At 46.2% G+C, this 19,989-nt stretch overlaps 1 protein-coding gene across 1 annotated transcript in view; it reads right to left on the reverse strand.

The window, feature by feature from the left end:
- nkd1 (NKD inhibitor of WNT signaling pathway 1) overlaps positions 1-15,145 on the reverse strand; it is a 34,521-nt gene extending 19,376 nt beyond the window's left edge. Inside the window, exons 1-3 of the mRNA XM_030415362.1 lie at positions 14,911-15,145; positions 14,746-14,778; positions 14,375-14,514 (exon numbers count right to left, since the gene is read on the reverse strand). Coding sequence (XP_030271222.1) covers positions 14,375-14,514; positions 14,746-14,778; positions 14,911-14,935 — 198 coding nt within the window. The 5' untranslated portion in view covers positions 14,936-15,145. The remainder of the gene's footprint in view (positions 1-14,374; positions 14,515-14,745; positions 14,779-14,910) is intronic.
- Positions 15,146-19,989: the final 4,844 nt, after the last annotated feature.

Below are 19,989 nucleotides of genomic sequence, written 5' to 3' on the forward strand. Positions count from 1 at the left end.
CAGGGGTTTTTGAGGGAGGCAGCACATGCCAGAGGGCTTAACGTGTTAACTCTAGTTCACGACACGGGTCATGCAGAGATTCCTCACACACACACACACACACACACACACACACACACACTGACACTTTAGCGATGTGGAGGAGAAAGCACACGGAGGCGGTGCGGTTCAAGTGGCGTTTTGCGTACCGTATATTAAGCCAAATTACACCGTGCGTCTGCGTGAATGAACTCTCTGACATCGCCGAATGATAGGCTGTAAGAAAGATGAGTGTCTGTGCGGTGTGTCAAAGTGTGTGTGTGTGTGTGTGTGTTGTTTGCTCTCTGAAGTTGTTTTTTTTTTCTCTCTCTCTCTCTTTAACAGGACCCGCAAGGGCCTTGATTGGATGCTTTATATCCTTTTTTTTTTTTCGTCGAGCGATAGCAGCGCAGCCACCGCTCATTTCTCCGCGTCAAGATTTACATTGCAAACACTGCCGGTCACATTACCTCACCCACATCAAAGGCTGCCTCCTGAAAGGCTCGGTGGAATATTAGCAGAGATTTACAGCCCTCATCACTACGCTTCAGAAACATGCTGATCTGAAGTAATCTACCTCCCCCTCTCTCTCTCTCTCTCTCTCCCCCTTTTTCTTTTTTTTTTTGTGTGTGTTTCATGTGTGAAGTTGGCCAACACTTTTATGACCCATTTACAAAACTTTTACACCTGCAAAGATAAGCTTTTACAACTCAATCCAAGCGCCCCGAGGCACGAAACCCAACCTGTAACTCAAGGTAACGGCCTTTATTAGCTTTCTGGAGGGATGCATAACCGCCGCGGCAATCAGCGTTTATCACACTGTTTATCAGAGCTTTATCTCAGAGGAGACGGCGGGGGGGGAGAGAAGAGGAGAGGATGCAAGGTGTCGAGATCAAGAGTCGAACTGCGTGATCCGGGCCGACGGCGATTGCTGAGAGCGCTTTCGTTTTCCACGCACGGGAAAAAACACCGGCGCCTCGACGAGACGCTGCACTCCTACTTTCTCTTAAACTTGTCAAAATGAAACCGTTAGTTGTTCAGCCGGTGGACAAGAACAGATATGCGTGGCAGCAGACAGCTTTAGTTTTCAGGCTCTGTGGCCGCGAACTTGCGATGTCACAATACCCAAATTTTAAACTTCTTATTACCAAAAAAAACAACCAATACCTCTTTCAATAACACCCAAAAAAGACACAGAACACAAACAAAGTCATTGGCAATCAAGTTTGTATCTGTGAAGATATCATTAAGGGTTGAAAATCTGATAGTAGATCTGTTGTTTTTTGTTTTTTGGATCATTTTGGACACCGTATTGATTTTGAACAACCTCAACGATGCTCGTAAAAAGTCACAATGGTAATATCTGAGCATAAAGCCACGTCTGTTCTTATCCTCAAGTTTCCCTGGGAGTCGGAGAGTTAATCGGGGAGGGAATCTGAGCCCGGGGTGAATCCTTAAAAACGTACATTCTCCGGCAGCCAATGAACTCCACTTCGGGACTCTCGCATTCCCGAGAGGAAGCTATGGTTTGGAAGGGAATGGAGACAGCCTGTCGCTTGGCCTTGATTTACAGGTGGTCTCCGCCCGCCAAGAGCAACAAATCACAACATTATGGCCCTCTGAATTCAGAGGGGAGCAAGAATGAGAAGAAAAAAGAGAGAGAGGGGGAGAAGGAGGAGAGAGGGAGTCTTATGAAAATGACACACCTCATCTCCAAAAGCTTGCGCGGTTAGTTCGGCAATAGGATATCTCACCCTGCACGAAGGAAATGAGTTTGCTCCGGAGCCTTTGACTTCCTTGGCAGGGAAGGTGGAGCACGTTGTGACGTGGGCTCACAGCACGCGTGCATGCGTGTCAATCATTACTGCAAAAATAGGATGGATTATAGATTTAAGACAAACCTGGCTGGCAACACGCCCGCCTTCATGTGTGCCGTGTTAAACAGCGAACGCGCCGCGCTGTGTCTCGAGGGTCGTGGTAATAAGTCAAAGAGCTCTTTGAGGAGAGACAGTCCTTCAGTCGTCTGGGTGGCTTCAGACGCCAGACTCAAGTGCTGCAAAGTGCAGCGGGAACGAAGTTTTGTTAGTCGGGGAGTCTACCTCGAGGGCAGAGAGAACGTGACAGCCACTTCAACCTTTAACCACAAAAACCATAAAAGAAGAAAAGGCTTCAGTCGCTTGTCATGTCAGCAGATACGCCATCTGACTCCGGAACGGGCTGAGACAAGTGATGCTTCATGTTCCCACAGTATTCAGGTGCGGTTTAAATATTCAAAAAGGTTTCATTAGTTGAAAATTGCCGCTCACACGTGGGCTGACGTAGAGAGAAGACAGAAGGACTTTCACCACCTTCACACCAAAATTAGCGCCTACGCGCAAGTGTTTAAAACACGGGCAGAGCTAGACCCGCTAAAAATAGGCGATTGACTCCCTTTCTGTTTTTTTTTTTTTCTTTTCTGTTGTGTCAGGACGTCACAAACACTTTGGGAAACAGGGAACAATCGGAAGCAGCACGGAGGCCGGTGACAACGTTGAGGTGTTTACTTTTTTTTTTTTTTTAACATCTTTTACTTCAGTCTCTCTTTCAAACTGAGCGGATAAAAACTCTTTTGAGCACCTTAACTTTAACACACATCACAGCATTACGTCCACCCATGTTGTGTTTTTAATCACTGCAGATCAGAACCGGAGTTGAAAATGACCCGTGACCGCTGCAGAGTCGTTGTATTGTGCCATTTCCATCGGAGACAAAAGCCAGATCTGAGTGGGTGTCTGTAGATTTTATCAGGCGAGCCCTCGCGCTGGGTATGTTTTTTTTAATAAAGGGTATCTCAGTTTGGAATCAAAGTCTTCTCTTTAATGTGTTTTGTCTCATCTGTTCCAGTCGGGACATGTCGGGGATGCACAAAACAGACAATGGCTGTCAGCTTGCGATAGGATCTGATCCACTGAACCGGCTCTGTAGGTTGTCAGGTTTGTATTGCGGGCGAAAAAACTCTACAAGTCTGGATGCGATCCAGCTCCGGTAAACAATGAAACAGAAGCAAACTGCAGATGAGGAGACGTCATAAAAAAAGACTAATCTGTATAATCAGATCTCCATAATTCCTCCAAATGACAGAACCGGCCCCTCTTGTGTCGCTCGCAGCCAGCGACTGAACCTCGTCACTGCAATCAACAGCGGAGCTCCACGTGGTAGGTGGCAGTTATGGAAACCTCTGATGTGTGCGTGTCGGCCAGATGGGACTGACCTCAACACCAAGGTGGCCGTTCTTCCTCTCTTGTCTATGCACACAAACGTCCACACACACTCTCTCTCTCTCACACACACACACACACACACACACACACCATCGAACACACAGGCACACGCACAGCATGTTTGCAGCAGACATCCTGCCAGCCACAAGCCACTACCTCCAAACATCCCTCACATCTGACCTTTTAACTGCGGACCTAAAATTTCTGTAATTACAGAGAGTGTTTCAACTTTGCAAGTAAACACAGCAGCAGAAATAGACACTTCGACTACTATATACAAGTGTGCTGGTGCCAGGGGCAGGTTTCTATTCATAGCCGACTGGAATTAGTGGCTTGTGTCACTGCTCACCAAAATGAACTTGCAGCGGAGTGGGTTACTCAGCTGCACGCTGCTACCAAATCCGAGAGCCGATGCTCGAACGCACATCGACGCGCAGCGCACGCAGCGACAGACGAAATACAAACGTCTACACGCAAACAAGCAACAAGGAAGCAATTTATCAAAAGGCCAAAGCATTCAGGTTTTATATATTTACTCTTAAAGGGATATTCCGGTGTAAGTTTAATCCATGGTCTAAATCACCGTGAAACTGTGTTAGACTCCCTCTTGAGAGATCAAGTCAGCAGACCGCTAATTTATGGAGTTTCATCAACCTCAGAAACGACCGCACGACAACAATACACTGCAGTAAATGGATCCAAATATAAACCGCCACCAAAAAGCCACAAATAATGCTCAGAACAGCACCAAACTTCAGCAGCAGTACAAATAGGGTCTCAGCACAAATCCGGGGCATCTAACCTCCGCTAGCTTAGCTGGATTTCTACTGAAAAGCTGACTAAATTTACCACTCTTCTGCAGCAGCTTCCTATTGACGGGAAGTCCCGACGAGTCGATTACCGAGTGCAGTAGAGTTCCGCGGCTCATGGATGAAAATGTATGATTATGACTCCATGGAAAAGCAATCAAAGTTCATATGTGTCTTACCTGCCAGTTTATAACAGTTATTATCGAGAGCGGACAGGGAAAAGAACGGAATTGAGCATTTCTAACCGCACTCGGTAATCGTTGCGTCGGGACTTCCCCGACCCGGAAGCTGATGGAGGAGAGTTGAAATCTCTTTTTAGCTTCCCAATAGAAATCCAGCTAAGCTAGCGGAGGTTAGATGCCCCGGACTATGTGCTGAGACCCTATTTGTACTGTTGCTGAAGTCTGGTGCTGTTCTGAGCATTATTTGTGGCTTTCTGGTGGCGTTTATATCCCTTTAATCCCTGAATTCAATTGGCAGGAACATCGCTTCTGTTGGTTTCACAGCTCCACTGTGTCTGCCTTAAATATACAGTTGAGGTAATCACATCATCAACATACAGAGAGAAGCAGCACTGCGAATAGCGGAAAATTAAAATACCAGCAGACAGACGAAGGCATCAAGTTTGACATGTCGTTTCCGCTTTTATATAAAGCTCGCGCAACGTTAAGATCACTGTAAGAAGAGGAGAGATTCTACTAACCTGACACACCAGGTGGTTCGGAAAAGATAACTGGCAGGTGACTTGACAAACCATCTCTCTATTACCATCAATCATGGACTAACTCCAACCAATCAGATCAATAATGGGAGAGGGCCACCGCCAGCCGAGAGAAGAAAACACTGTTTCCATCGAGAAAAACCTTGAGCGATAAATATTACTCTGTTGTAACGGATGCAACAGCAGCATTATCGCAGATATTTTCAAACGAACAGTCGCTTCTCTCGCTGGTCATCCCATCTAAACCACACCTGTGGCGTCCTGTAGTTTCTCACAGGATGCCGATTGGTTTAACCTCTATGATCGGCAACAAACGCTTCAATCTGAAGCCTGGCAGGATCAAAGATTGTATCGTGGAACAGAAGAATATAGAAAATACAGGCATATGTTGAAGGTTTCCCCTAAAGACTTACAGAAGCCTTCATCCACGCATGGAGGTTTTTCAAACTTGAGCCAGAAATTGGGGTGGGGGGAGCGGTGGGGTTTGACGAACGGAGCAAATGGCTCCTTCGATTGGAGCGCAGGGTCGGCCTGCTTCATTGAGAGTCTACTGGGCGAGGTCCTCTTTAGGTTGTGGCACCTGTGGAGCATAAACACACCAGGGGGAGGCCAGCTTTCCTTTCAGCAGGGCCGCTCCTCTGTTTAGCTTTCCTTCCACCAAAAACATCCCCTAACAGACAATCCAGACCTCCTCCGGCCCTGGCGCCACAGGAAGAGCCGAAGAGCCCTGGAGCCTCCATCTGTGGGAGGCACAATGCTCTCCCAACTCTGTTTACCTAAATCCACTTCCTCCGTTCCCTCTACCTCAGGTGGCCTGAGAGCACCGGTCACGAACGCTCTCAAACACAGGGAGAATAAATACAACCGCATCAGCCGGCGAGGGGCTGCGGAGTCCATCGGCGGTGTTTCCCCCTCGACCGGCTCGCAAGAAAAACAAGTGGAAGGGGCATCACGCTGGGACCAGTGCGTCTGTTAGCGGTGATAAATGGATTCACGTATTAGGGTGAACAAATGGGGTGCGTGTATGTGTGTCACACGAGTGCGCGCGCACGATTCCCTCCAACGCACGCGCCCTCATGGGAGCTCGACGGCGGCTTTATGCAGATGTTGACTGCACCCTATCCGAGAGCCACTTTGAGCGCTCAGTCAAATTATTCAGCGCTTACTGCACGGGCCAGAGCGCAAAAACCCGCAGGGGAACCTGATAAACAAACAAGAGAGAATTATTCAGGGTTTAAACACTTAAACGCCCACTTCAGCGGAGCCTTTTAAGTGGGTGATTAAAATGGGCACTGAGCTTCCACAGGAGAGCTCGGAGGAGCTCGGCGCCGCCACGGGAGCCCGAGTCACCTAGAGTTTCCTCGCAGACCCACGCACGGGCCTGTCAGTCCCCGTCTACAACACGCGCTCAGAACTTTATTCTGGGGGTAGAGACACACGCGACTTACAGAAGAGTACAGACTGATGGCGTACTGGGACGGTTAACGCAACCGAGGCCTCACTGACACTCCTGGACACACCTGTGCTTCAAGTCTAAAGACGATTATGTAATAATAGAAAATATCGCCAACGCTACTGGGCTATTTTGCTATTTCAACGTGAATAAATGCACGCTGAAGATCGTCTCCTCCGTGTAAACTGCCGTAATAAAAGCCGCCAACACATCTCTCATATTTGTATTTCTTCAAGTGCTCCCTTTCATCCAAATCAAGATGAATCTAATCAGAGGAATTATATGAAATGTACATGTCTGGTTGCAGGTGTCTTTGATCTACCATATTGACTCCATGAAACCAGCCATTATCTATCAGCCAATTAATTGCTCTCCTTTTCCACTTGATATTTTCAAGTGGAAAAGAGGGGAAGGGAACATTTTCCTGAAGCTTGTCAGAGGGCATTAGCATGTCTGAGGCACATCAAAAGGTTGGAGATATGTAAGTATTACGGCAAAAGATGATGATGTCAGTTAAATTAACTCGACTTCTAGACGGATTATCTGCCATTCGCGGTATGTACGCGGCACACGCTAATCAACGGGAAACCGTTTCAGGCCATGTCCACTCGTACCAAACCGGTCTTTTTTTCCCCCCGTGTTCCTCGGCATCGTTTCAAGAACATTTGCATCCAAGCTCTAGTTCATATTCCAGGCCTATAGGTGGCGCTTGAAATTAACCAAAAACGAAGAAGAAGAGACGGAGCGTGCGCATAAAGCTTGCACACTGTATAAAAACAGAAACCAAACACAAGAAGAAGAAGACGAAAATGCCGGTTGTCCATTATCCTTTTTCGCTCAGCGTCGTGGCGGAGGAGCAGAATATTTTGCCCTAGTAACCCGGATAGGCTCAATATCTTCTGCAGCACGAACACAAGCATGTAGTCCGCCATTGTTGTTGTTGTTGTTGTTGTTATGAGAAGTAGCGGGGTTAAGAGGTCAAGGTGGGGCGATGGCGAGAACACAAGGGCGCCGTTTTCAAATTGTTCCACACACAAAAGCGTTTCCATGTGGATGGCCCCTCAATCAGAGGCCGGAGTCGAGACAAAGACAAAGTAAACATCCTAAAAAAAAAAAAAACGTACTACTTCTCAACAACGGTGAAATAAACGCCACCTTCTCATGCGTGGAGTGAAACCCTCCAGCCTGAATGTAGCTGTGAAGAGGGTGGTGAGAGACACTTTGATCAGCAGCCCTCCGTCGCTCCAAACTGAGCATATATTTGGGGAAACAAAGCACAATCTCAGCCGCTAATCCGCTGAGATTTAGAGCACATTCCCCCAGAAGCCTTTGATCTCTGGAGTGCATCCGTACAGCTGACTCCAGACCTGCTGCACGCTCAGCGCGCACGCGCAACCAACACATCCGCACAGACGCCGGCGCCGCTCGCCTCATCCTATTAAGACGCCGGATAAATGCTTTTTTACTCCTGATGACACGGACGAGGGGCAGTTTAGCTTTGCTCTTGAAGAAACGTTAAACATGTTGTGATCCAAAGTACGACCGGTAAGAGACCTTTACAACTAGACAACACGCATCCAAAAGTATGTTCTGTGTGATTGACATTGTGAGTAAACAAAGAGGAAGAAGATCCTTATCATGGAGTAAAAAAAAAATGCTCTAGCTCGTTTTGGTTTTCTTTAAACCAATCACAGACAGAGGTGTGACAAAATATGGATCCAGCAACATCTCGCTGTACTTGATCATTCATACGCCGGCGCCAAATTTAAAACGTGCCGCAGATTGGAGTGATGGCACACGGAAACATGGACAAGTTGCAGTCAGTGTGTGATGATGAAGAGATATTGTGATGTGTCATTAGACGACTGCCTCGCAATGTATCGATTAATGCAGAATCACTGTAGCGTGATGCTATCATCATCTCGGGCAATGTATCGTGAATCGTACCTTGAGCTGGTCTGTGATTTACGACCCTGATCACAATTTGCTTAAGCCGGTATAAAGGTTGGCAGATATCATTGGACGATATTATCGTATCGGCATGAGTGTTATCCACATATGACATTTGTTTAGAGATTACACCGCAGAAAAAGAAGAAGACTTTTGTTGTTTCACAGCACTTCAGTGTCATTTTCAGCAATAACGTTTGTTCCTAAACTGTAAACCATTCGGCCTCTATTACAAGTTTTTGCTACAAGGGTTTAACAATCACATTAAAGGCACATTGCAGAAGTGCGTGTGCTTCGATATCAACATTTTTTTATGGTATTGGCGTCAAAACTCACTCCACAACAAGCAGAGATGATCTCCGGCATTAAAATGGCAAAATCCCCACAAAAGAAAAAGGAACAACTGCTAGCTTGTCTGCATTAATACGGTTGGTGACCAGGTTAGGGTTTGTGTAACTTGTGGGTTGCTATCACACGTAGAGACGGGGATTTTAAAAGTGCGAACACACAGGAAGTGAAAGTGGAGGAGAGTATCGCCATCGACACATTCCACCAGTGGCAGGTTCCTATCTCCAGTCTACATCCGGTAGTTCAGACTAAAAAGAGAGACGAGATGCTTAAGTTTGAGAAAGAGAGAAAGGTGGATAAACCTGATCAAATGTCTGCACCCCACTGGAGCTTTCCCTTCACTCTAACCCTCCATCTTTCTCTCACAGAAATCCTCTCCAGAAGGCGCCATTCAGAGCTATCCGCTCCGCTTTGTCACACGGCAGAAACTCCTGCGAGCTTTTAGTAATCTATGTGACACACGATGCCGGACGTGACATTAAAGCCACCTGCACGTCCCTTTCGAAAAAAAAACCCTCCCAGTCCCCCGGCTATACGCTGACGTCAGCCCAAAAGATTTCCGCCACCATCTTCTCATGGGAACATTTTTTAAAAATTCACAGAGCCCCCTCTATGGCCAGGTGCTACCCCTCCTCCCCAAAAGGCTAAAGGCTTTTCTTCTCTTTAGAGTGTGGCTCCGAACTTTTTCTCCCAGCCTCTTCAAAGAGCAACAACAGGCTCCTCGGGTCCCTTGGGAGCACAGAGGGGGTAGAGCCCGGTGGGAGAGGGGCATACGTCACGCACAACAGGCCAGCCGGTGGGAAAAAGAAAACCGCGCAGGGGGACGACAGAAAGACGGAGAGAAAGAGGAAGAGGAGTCTGCATTTGAAAGGTGCTTTCAGCTTCTTTTTTTTTTTTTTTTTTTGCCAGAGACAAGGGCCCTCGCTTTGTGAGAAACGACAAGGAGAGAAAAAGCACGACGGCAGAAGGGGGCGCAAAAAAAAAAAAGAAAAAACCTGCCATGTCTTTTATCAGACTCTGAAGCTGAGAGAACGCGTTTTTTTTTTTTGTTTTTTTTTTAAAAAAGCTTTCGGCCGACTTCCAAAAAGACCTTTCTACAAAAACAGAAAATCAAAATGCTGGCAACCGACTGCGAGGCGAGGGGGTTGGGGGCAGAAGTTTCACCGTGATTCACTTTTTGAATCGCATTCTGTCGTCAGATGTACCTTTGCCTTTTTGTCTACGACTGCACACAAAGCTGACGGAAGCTCGGTTTGTGAGAAAAAAAAAATATATATATATATATGAGCTTTTTGGGAAGAAGGTGAGAGCTCGGGGAGGACTGGAGGTGGCTTCTGGAGGAGGGTGGGGCCTCGCGACGGAGGAGGAGGAGCCATCAGTTTCACTACAAACACCTCCCCGCGTGGCCTACTTCAAATGCAGTCTCGTTTCATCAGCCACAGCCGACACGGGGCCACAGGGTAAACTCGAGAAACAGATGGAGGCTGGGAGGGGAGAACCAGGAGAAGTGGGGGGAGGGGGATTTTAAGAATAGGAAAGGGGGGGGGTAACTCTAGGAGGGGAAAAACATTAATATTTGTTATTTCTTCCTACGCGACAGGCTTCGCTTTCATCTAACGCCAAGAGAAGCGACCTAATAAACTAACCAGCAGAAATCTGAACTTCCAAGTCATGAGTTACAAAAACCGCCCGCCCCTATCGATGTCTGTGTCGGCGGCATAATTCTACGGGGTAGCGCACAACACGTCAACTTGACGGGCAGGTGAAGACACCGCGGAGGGAGAGAGTGTGCCGGGGCTCGCATGACCCGGACCCTCGTCTGCTGGGACCCCCAGAGATCCACCTGCCTGCACCAGTCACTCACCGTCCTGTCCCGTCCTGTCCTGTCAAACAAACCCATGAATGGTTTTGCGAGAGAGTCTGCATGGAGACATCATGAAGCCTTCCGCGCGTGCACCCTCCAATCCTCAGTCCTCAAACCATTAATGAAGACAGCTCCCCCAAAACAACAGACCTATAGGAAACCGGCATTGTGTTCCTGCAGGGAATATGGTTTGGAAAAGATCAGATCAAAAGAATTCCAAGCGTGGACTCCCTACTGTTGACACCCGACCCACATTCTGCTGGACCCTGCTTCAGCTGGGAGGAGGAGGAGGAGGAGGAGGAGGGGGGGGGGGGGCGTTCAAAGAACAGCGTCTATAAATAACTGCCTCACCAGGTACTCTATACAATATAGACAGCTTTTAAAGCAAAGAGAGTTTCATTCACATTCTCTCACCTCAGAGGTTAGCTCCTGTTTTTATCTGAGAGCGCAGCGGGGTCGAGCTTTTCAGACTCCTCACAAAGCGTTAAGACTTCTAATGCTGCTAAAGCGCGTGTCGCAGAGGGCAGAGGGAGCGGTTCATGATTCAAGGTTTGAGATCATTTAATATTTTAAAAAATGTGTGTCTTCTGAATGTTTCTCACACATGGAATTTAATCCATAAACGCTCTGGAAGCTTTGGGACCTAATGACACGTCTTCACCGGGAATAAAATGACAAATAAAACATTTGCTCGAACTGTTCAGATATATATAAAAGTTGAAATCCTAATATTTGGTAAGGTGTGAAAAAACTACCTGTATAAACTAAATAAAGTTGATGGGGGGGTTTTTTTTAAACTTCAGTAAAAGCTACTGACAGTTACCGACTTTGTTGCATTTGGTATTCCAGCTCGAATCCCGGCAACTCATATCTTATTGATGAGAACATTTATTCAAGGTGCGGGTTCAAAAACACAGAAAGTCTCCGGCAACGCAGACGATCGTCAGATCAACTCATCACGACCCAAACTGAACAGAGACATCGCGCGATCGAACTTCAAACGCGACAAGAAGCAAACAGCTGCTTTAAACTCAATAATTAAGCGTAAAAAGATCTTTAATTCAGTTTGCGATCACAAAACAAAAAAGGGGAAAAGCACTCAAATAAATATTGATGGTGGAAACACCTTTCTTCTTCTGCGCATTTTCCCCCTCCGAGCCATGAAAGCCATTAGGCACAGACGCTTGAATTATTCATACAAACTGAGCTCCACTAACTCTTAATTTTTCAAAAAAAACCAAAAAAACATCCAACCCTTTCAGCGAGGGGGTTCCTCTTCCATCCTGGGCCACACACTTCACACACCACTGTCGTTGGGAACAGAAGAAACATGTTTCCAGGAACAAAGTAATGTATATGTGTGTGTGTGGTAGTAATAGATCATAATTGCGTCGCTATAATGCGGTTTTCAATGCTACCAAAACAACATCAGCCCCACACAACATACGCAACAGTGTAAAGCGTCAATATTAGAAAATGAACATAGTTTCAGGTGTTTCTCGTGGAGCCGATCCCCCCAAAAAAAACTCTCTCGTGCAAGAAAAAGATGCCTGGGATGATTTATGTTACGATAAATTCACAGCAAGTTGACTGTTTGGTGCACTGGTGACATTTAAGACGATGAAGAACCACAGATGGATGATCGTTGCGAAACAAATGTGTGTAAATCCGCCGGTACACCGACATCGGACTGTTTTGGTTTCGTAACATCGGCGCGATCGTTGTCTGCCCGCAAAGAAATCTGCCGTCTTTCAAGCACGAATGAAAGCTCGACCTCCCGACGTCTCGTTACCGCACTTCCATCGCCTGCACGTTACCACCGAATGCATCATCACCTCTCCTCGCTATCCCACCATGCAGCACCGTGACTATCAAAAACCACCTCTGCTGCACACCTCAAAACAATGGTGGACTTTAGACCGGATTTTTGGCGGGAATCAGGAAATATCTCAGTTGCCCAAGACTTCCTCAAGTCTGGTGTTTGCTTTCACCTCACCGACATGCTGATAAATCCTCTTACCAGCAGCTCACTTTTCTTTTTCCTTTTTTCTCCAAGAATCCCCCAAACCCAGCGTGTGCACTTTAGTTGTCTTACTTGCATGATAATCAGTTTTAAAATGCACGGCTACACGCGTGACCTTTACAGCAGAACTGCTGCATGCTGCAAAAAAAAAAAAGCAAAAAAAAGGTTTTTACGGTCGCGAAATAAACGAGAACTGCTCATTTCTTGCAAGGCGGCAACATGCAAACGACGATACGATTCTTAAATAAAGCTGTCAAGTGTAGTGAAGAGAAAGCATGCCACACAACATCACAGCAGAGAATTACAGTCGGCTGTCCGCCGTGTTGCAATGCGAGAGATCCCGGATTCCAGGCTGCCTTTCACAGATAGATGCCTTTTCTGTTCAAGGTGTCTGGATCGTGGGCGGAGGAACCGATTTCCCCTTTTTGTCTTGATGGATTCCTCAAACATGCTGCCTTTGAGGAAGGCATCGCTAACCAAAAGAGGCTTAAGGCTCCTCTGAAGCAATTCCAAAGGATTTCCTCACTTGACAACAACAGCGCAGTGTTTACGGCGATGCCAAAATACAGAACAAGCGTGACCTCCAACGTTTCTACCCAAGCCTTTTTTTTTTTACAATGCACACTTGTCAGCAGACTGTCACAGCGAAATGCTTTCAACTCCGGCTTGATCTATTGTTACCTTTAAAAAAAAAAAAACACTGAAAGAAAGAAACCTCAGATCACCAGCGAGGATGATACCGACATTTGTTGCCTTACATGAGCAGATGAGAGTGGTTCGACCAAAGCCTGTGGTTTCATTTTGTCAGCGTGAAACAGAAAAACAGAAAGACAAAGAGCGGAGACGACATGAAAACCGAGGAGCTGTGTCGTTCGCGTCAGGAGTGCCATCTTTGTGCACGCAAGACACGTACGAGCGGCCAACAGGAACAGATTCCTGCCCCTCAACACCACCGCTAAAAGTTTGAGAGAGTTCTGATGAGAGAGACTTACGTAGGGGGCACTACGTAGTTTTAGGGAAGAAATTCAAAATCGGAAAAATCTGCATTTCACAAGCTGTTCTCGGAGGGAAGATCACTGTTTGAAGCTAGAGCGGTGGCAGGGTCCGCCACACGTCAACAAAGCTTATCCTTTAAGGTGAGATCCTTTGTTAATTCTATAGTTTTTTTGTTTTTAAAACAAACACTCGATGGATTTCTTTTCCATTTCTTCACCCCCCCAAAAAAACTACATAGTGCTCCTTTAATCTGGAGACACGTAAAACTGAGACAAACCAAAATCAGGTGAGTTCAGAGAGAGACTTAAAGGGGCACTACGTAGGTTTAGGGAAGAAATTCAAACTCAGAAATCTGTATTTCACACTCTTCTCGGAGGAAGATCACTGTTTAAAGCTAGAACGATGGCAGGGTCCGCCACACGTCAACAAAGCTTATCCCTTAAGGTCAGTTCCTTTATCAATTCAACAGTCGATGGATTTCTTTTCCATTTCTTCACCCCCAAAAAAACTACATAGTGCTCCTTTAATCTGGAGACACGCAAAACTGAGACAAACCAAAATCAGGTGAGTTCAGAGAGACTTAAAGGGGCACTACGTAGTTTTAGGGAAGAAATTCAAACTCAGAAATCTGCATTTCAAGCTCTTCTCGGAGGAAGATGAAGTCCCAGGAACACTTTTTGAAGCTAGAACGATGGCAGGGTCCGCCACACATCAACAAAGTTTATCCCTTAGGGTCAGTTTCTTCATCAATTCAACAGTCGATGGATTTCTTTTCCATTCCCCCCCCATCTCCAAAAAAAAACTACATAATGCTCCTTTAATGTCAAACTGAGACAAACCAAAATCAGGTGAACATTTTTTTTTTTCTAATAGTCTCTTCTGCTGCCACCTATAGAATCCGTGCACAGCCTCGTGGGGCAGCCTCGTACTCACCCGTGCAGTCAGACCGCAGTTATTCTTGTGGTGACAGTCCCGCTGCTCGAGGCGAGAGCTCGTGCAGTAGTATTTCTGCTTGACGAGCCAGTCGTCGATCCCCTTTCTGGCCAAACAGGCATTGACTACAAAACTGTCGCCTGGAACAAAGAAGAGGAGCGTCATCATTACGTATATTATTATTATTATTATTAATATTATTATTATTATTAGAGGCAGCAGCTACAAACTACACGTCCTCATGCTACACTCATGTTTTCCATCTTCAAACAGTCGGACCGTGTGACTGTTCACAAACTGACCTCCCCCCAAATATTCAATGACTTTATTATAATATATATATATACGCTGTGAAAAAGAAGCGCGCTTACCTTCTGGGCTCTCCCTCGGTTTACAAATTGCGGCTTGAGAGAGAGAAAGGAAAAGAAAGTCAGAAGACAATGAACAGTGTTACTCGAAAGTATCGCAGCAGCAGCAGCAGCAGGAGGAGAAGAGGAGCTGTGATTTCTCTCAGGGATATAAAAAACAAAGCTTACCATGTTTCGAGTGCAGTTTACCCATTTTCTATGCATCGAGTTGGAGTTGAAAAACCATCAGAAGAAAATATAATCCCAAAAAAACAAAAGAAGGAGACGAGCAGGAGCAAGAAAAAAGAAGAAAAAAAAAAGAGTGGGGGAAGGCTGCGATATCCAGACAAGAGAGAGGAGCGTCCGTGGAGACCGAGAGCAGAGACTGCGCTCGGTGCCGGACCGTGTGACTGGAGGGGGGACGAGCGAGGGTCTGATCCGGAGCGCAGCCGCCGCCGCGCGCAGCACGCAGGCCGGGGCGCGACTTCCTGTACGCGCCTTCAGAATAAAACGCGTGATGGATGAGACGGTGAAAAAAACAGATGCCATGAGGTCATTTAGAGCAGTAGTAAACATTTTCATATAATTACTTTACCAGTCGAGCTTTGTTCGTTCGTAATACATGAAACCAAATATATAATTAATCACTAATATTATCCTCCACACTTTTTACTTAAGGCATTTTAACTTTCTGTGAACCTAAGCAGGTTTAAGCTGGACAATCTGACGAAACAAGGGACAGAAACAATCCCAAACTCGCCCATTTCGTGTCATATCTGTGCTTTTATTGTGAAATCTAAAACACCAGCTTCCGGTGGTACTTTGCTCGGCTCCCTCCCCCTCCTCTCTTGTCACTCTTCAAAGAGCAGAAGAGGCGTCAAGTAAACCTTCATTTTCAAGCGCCGGAAGCTCAGGATTTACACCTTCACCCCAGACTGCAGGCAAGTGCCTTTAAAAAGCGAAAAGACTGTCATTTGTTCCCCAAAAAGTTAAGAACCCGGGTCCTCCAGTGGGTCCTGCAGGGGCCACACCATCAGCTCACATGATTTCAAGCCACACCATGTAGTTTGAATCATCTCACATCAGAGCAAAATGAAATACACATCACAGAGAAGTTGACACACAGGAAGTTTTTAAAAATAATTGATTTATTGATGATTTATTGAATTAGTCTCACATCACATAGCATCAGCTACAAGATCTGTTCCATCTACAGACCAGCAGACAATTAAATCTCTCCCTGGCTCCTCTCTTGACCTTTAAAAATAAAAGTTTTAGTAATAAACCGCACCAGCGCGGATGCACTCAAGACAAAATCATATCGTATATTGGGTCGGCCCCGCGTCTGCCTCCGTTTGGGGGTCTGCGACATCAGGATAAGGTTTAGAAATCGCAGTCTTTGTTGGACTGAGGCAGCAGATGAAAGCCGGCTAAGATTCTTTTGAAGTCTTCAGTAATATAATAAAAGACAGAAGCCACTGTGCCACGTGTCCTGCCAGGCTCAGTGTGACAGTCATACATATACACACTGTTGGCATCATGAAAGCATCGCTAAAAAAAAAAAAAAAGGTCCAGAACTTCTTAAGAGAGGCGCCGCATCAATGTTTAATCGTCACCTATGCATTGATCCAAACGCGAGTGTGACTGCTGAATGATCCCGGATTAGCATTTTTTTCCCCCCCACTAGAAATGCAAAAAAAAAAAAATACCTCAAAGAGAAACTTCATGCTATGATTTGGAGAGAAAATAAATAAAAATGCATCTGAAAAAAAGTAGAGAACAGAACATTTATCAACGATTTCTCATCAGGAAAGGTTTTTTAGGTGCCGTCAGCTGGTGCAGGTGGGCGGTGCTGCTTCAGAAGAAGGTTGTGCTTTTCAGTGTTATCAATCAAATTTACCAAAAAAAAGAAAAGACAGAGAGAGAAAAAACACTGTGTTTTTCTGAAGCAATGTCTAAATTTAGAGCCAAGCTCTTCTCTTGACATTTCTGTGTCATGGTGCTTTTTTTTTTTTTTTCCTTTTGAAACCAAAAACAGCAGATTAAAATCTTGAGGGGAGGAAAAAGTCTGAGGACAAATCTTTGAGCAAATGAACCAGCGCTGCTCGATTTTCGTAGTGATTGGCCTCTAAATTATCACGGGCCTTTACAGCTCAGGTAGATCTATCTATCCAACATGTGCACCAGGTATTTCCCACATCGGCATCACGTTCAACAGCCGTTAAACTTTCATATAAGTCACGCCAGCAATTTCCTCTAGCGTCCCTAGTGTGCAGTTGCACTGCTAGCAATCTCCGAACGCAGCGGCGATCATCAGTTCAGCCTCTGTGGTCGACACTCAGTGTTTCTGGCTTCAAGTGTCTCGATTCGGGAATCCTTTCGAAGGCTGTATTTGAAGAGCAAGCAGCGCAACAAGGCCGTCTCATTTCGAGGGCTCCTTCAAATGCAGCGTACGGATGCAACTCTCGGATCCTACGCTATCCCGAGATGCACTCTTCACTGGTGACGGTTGGATTTGTTTTTCCAGGAAGCGACTATGACGGACGCACTTTTAAATGCAAGTCTCGGGTTTAAAGTCGCTCGATAAGCTAACGATGCAAATGTTCACAAAACAAGGAACTTCCACGCCTCTTCTTGGTATATCGCGTCTCTTAAAGGATGCTGCCCCAAAATTTAGACACAACTACTGAATATAGTCAAAAAAAGTAGCACAAGCTGACCAGACACATTAACAGTTGCCCCAACGTGGTAACTGTCGTCGCCGCGGCCTCACTTGAAGTCACTTTTGAAGAGGCGCGCTGAAGTTACGGCGTAGCCTGAAGCTAGAACCATCGACCCGCGGACGAGGTCCTGTGAACTTCTGCACATAGTTAAGCAGCTAATAGCCGAAGGCGCCATATGCAAATATAACAGAGTCGGGGTGATTTCCGTCAAAGTCAAGATCAAAAATGTAATCCGTCCGGGATTTTCTGGGAAGGATTTTCACATCTTTTAGGATGGTGACTAACCACTGGACACATGCCTCTAATGCAGCCCTCCAGCCGCATTTCGTACTAAACAGTGGTTTCCGCATCCTGACTCTATCATCACATGTTGTACCAAGAGGAATCAGGCTCCCCTTTGAACTAGTCTGCCACAGACACACAGATGAGCTTGTTATTATAGCAACTCGCCTGAATTTGCTGGGAAAGAAGGCCTGTCCCTCTGACACACTTCCTGTCCTTTGAAGAGGCCAACGGAGAGATGGCTTTGCGGGCCCTATTTCCAAGCTTCGCCTTTGATGCCTGCGAGAGAGGAGGTGGCGGGGGTTTAAAGCCCGAGTTCCATCTCATGGCCGTGAACCCCCAAACCTCCAATCAATCCCCATTACCGTGGGACGCGGCTCTTTTAGCTCGACACATCATCGAATCAGAGAATAAATGAAGTAAATATTTGGCTGTTATTGAGGCATTTGTCAAATCCGCTGGAAGTCTGTCTCCTGATGTCTGTTGTGTTTTTCTTCTTTTATGGTGGAGAAGCTTCATAGAACAAAAGCTAAATTCTTTAGGCACCTGCCTGATTGATGTAGGTATTTATTGACCTGGGGGAAGCGCCTACCTTGGTGGCCAAGCCCCGGCTCATTCCACCATAAAACTCGGCCCTCTCCTTGGAAACAGGCATAATGGGGGGCATTCAGACAGCCAGATTCAGGGGGATCTAATGGTTTGTCCGTGTTTATGTCCTTGTAACAATGTTAGAGGCCTGACGCCTGGAGAGCCCACCGGAGGGAATGCTGCCTGGTGGTGAGGAGGGGGATGTGGAGCATATAGAGGGAGAGAAGAGCAGCTGCTGGGCGCTTAAAGCTCAAACATGTGACTGTTGCCTTTATCTGGAGGAACAAAAGGGCATAGATGTTGTAAAGGGCAGAAGACAATCGTGACTGAAGTACAGTGTTGATTCCTGCAGCGGCGGTGACTCAGCCCATTGTTGGTGGCCCAGCGTGTGATGTGTCAGGCGAAGGGTCTGCAGGGAGGGAACGCCAGCCGGGCATGCGTTTGGGATTCTGCAAAGTGGAAGTGATGGAGACAACCTGGATGCGCAGTATTCCCTTTTTGGGAATTCGACGTCCAAGCAGATTGCAAACGCTGCCAATGCTAACGGTTTAGACGCAGTCATTCCAACAAACAGCTCCTTCCCTCGAGATGCACCACAAGACCAACATGGTGGTTTTTAAATTCTAACTTACGGGTTGTATGAGTTTGTAAAATAGTGAAGTTTCAAGAAAATTAAGTGCACAGTTAATCAAACAAAAGATCAAGAACCGCACGTGCAGAGTTGACGTCTACGAAGCTTGTTTTGGGCAGTTGATGTTTCCGGTCATATTAGCAAGAAAAACCATCAAGCGGCGCAAATTACAGTGAAAACTGCGAGACTGCGAACATCAGAGTTTAGAAAAAAATTAATTAAAAAACATCTTGTGCATTTGAACTTCCTCAGACATCCAGGGCATCTGATCCCACACTTTATATTATTGGTCTGTAGTGTGAAATAGGGGGATCTTTACCATCCCACTTAAAGATTCCTTTTCATCTGAAAAGGAATTTAAGATAAAACACAAAAAAGGGCCTTAAGCCCACTGACGCTTCCTTTCTGCAAAAATGTGTCGACAGCGAAATAAACACACACACACACGCACACACACACACAGACACACACACACACAGACACGTGCAGACTTCTAGGCGCGCCGCTGAACGACTGGTAATTTTTCCGACGTCAAAACCTCTCCAAATTTAGGCCGGTATAATCAATACTTTCTGCTTCTGTACTTCTCTTTACTATCTGCACTCGGCACTGGCAGCCTTTTTTTTTTGAAGCGGTGGGGGTGTAGCCCCATCCAGAACGAGGACACAATTAGTGTATTCAGCCGAAAACAGTGGGGTTCCCCCTTTGATGTGAGGATCAAATGAAGGAGCTGTGTGTTTTTGTCCAAAATGACAGGCTTGCCAGGTTTACTAATGGGTAGCTAATAGAAAGAGAGGTTTATGATGCTCATTAATTACACAGTCTGTCATGTGTTGGAAGGGTAGAATAGAAGAGATAGAGAAAAAGAAAAAAGAGAGTGGGGTGCAGCAGAGGGGAAGAGAGAGTGGGGGGTGGCGGTGAAAAGAGGAATGGGCGTACTCTGAAAGGGGGAAATAGGAAATGAGCGGAGTGAAAGAGCAAGGGCGCAAAAGGAGGAAGATCTGCGGCGAGATCCGCACAAAACCTGAGTTGAGGGAAAGCGGG

The sequence above is a fragment of the Sparus aurata genome, chromosome 4 (genome assembly GCF_900880675.1).
Source record: "Sparus aurata chromosome 4, fSpaAur1.1, whole genome shotgun sequence".
NCBI classification, from domain to species: Eukaryota; Metazoa; Chordata; class Actinopteri; order Spariformes; family Sparidae; genus Sparus; species Sparus aurata.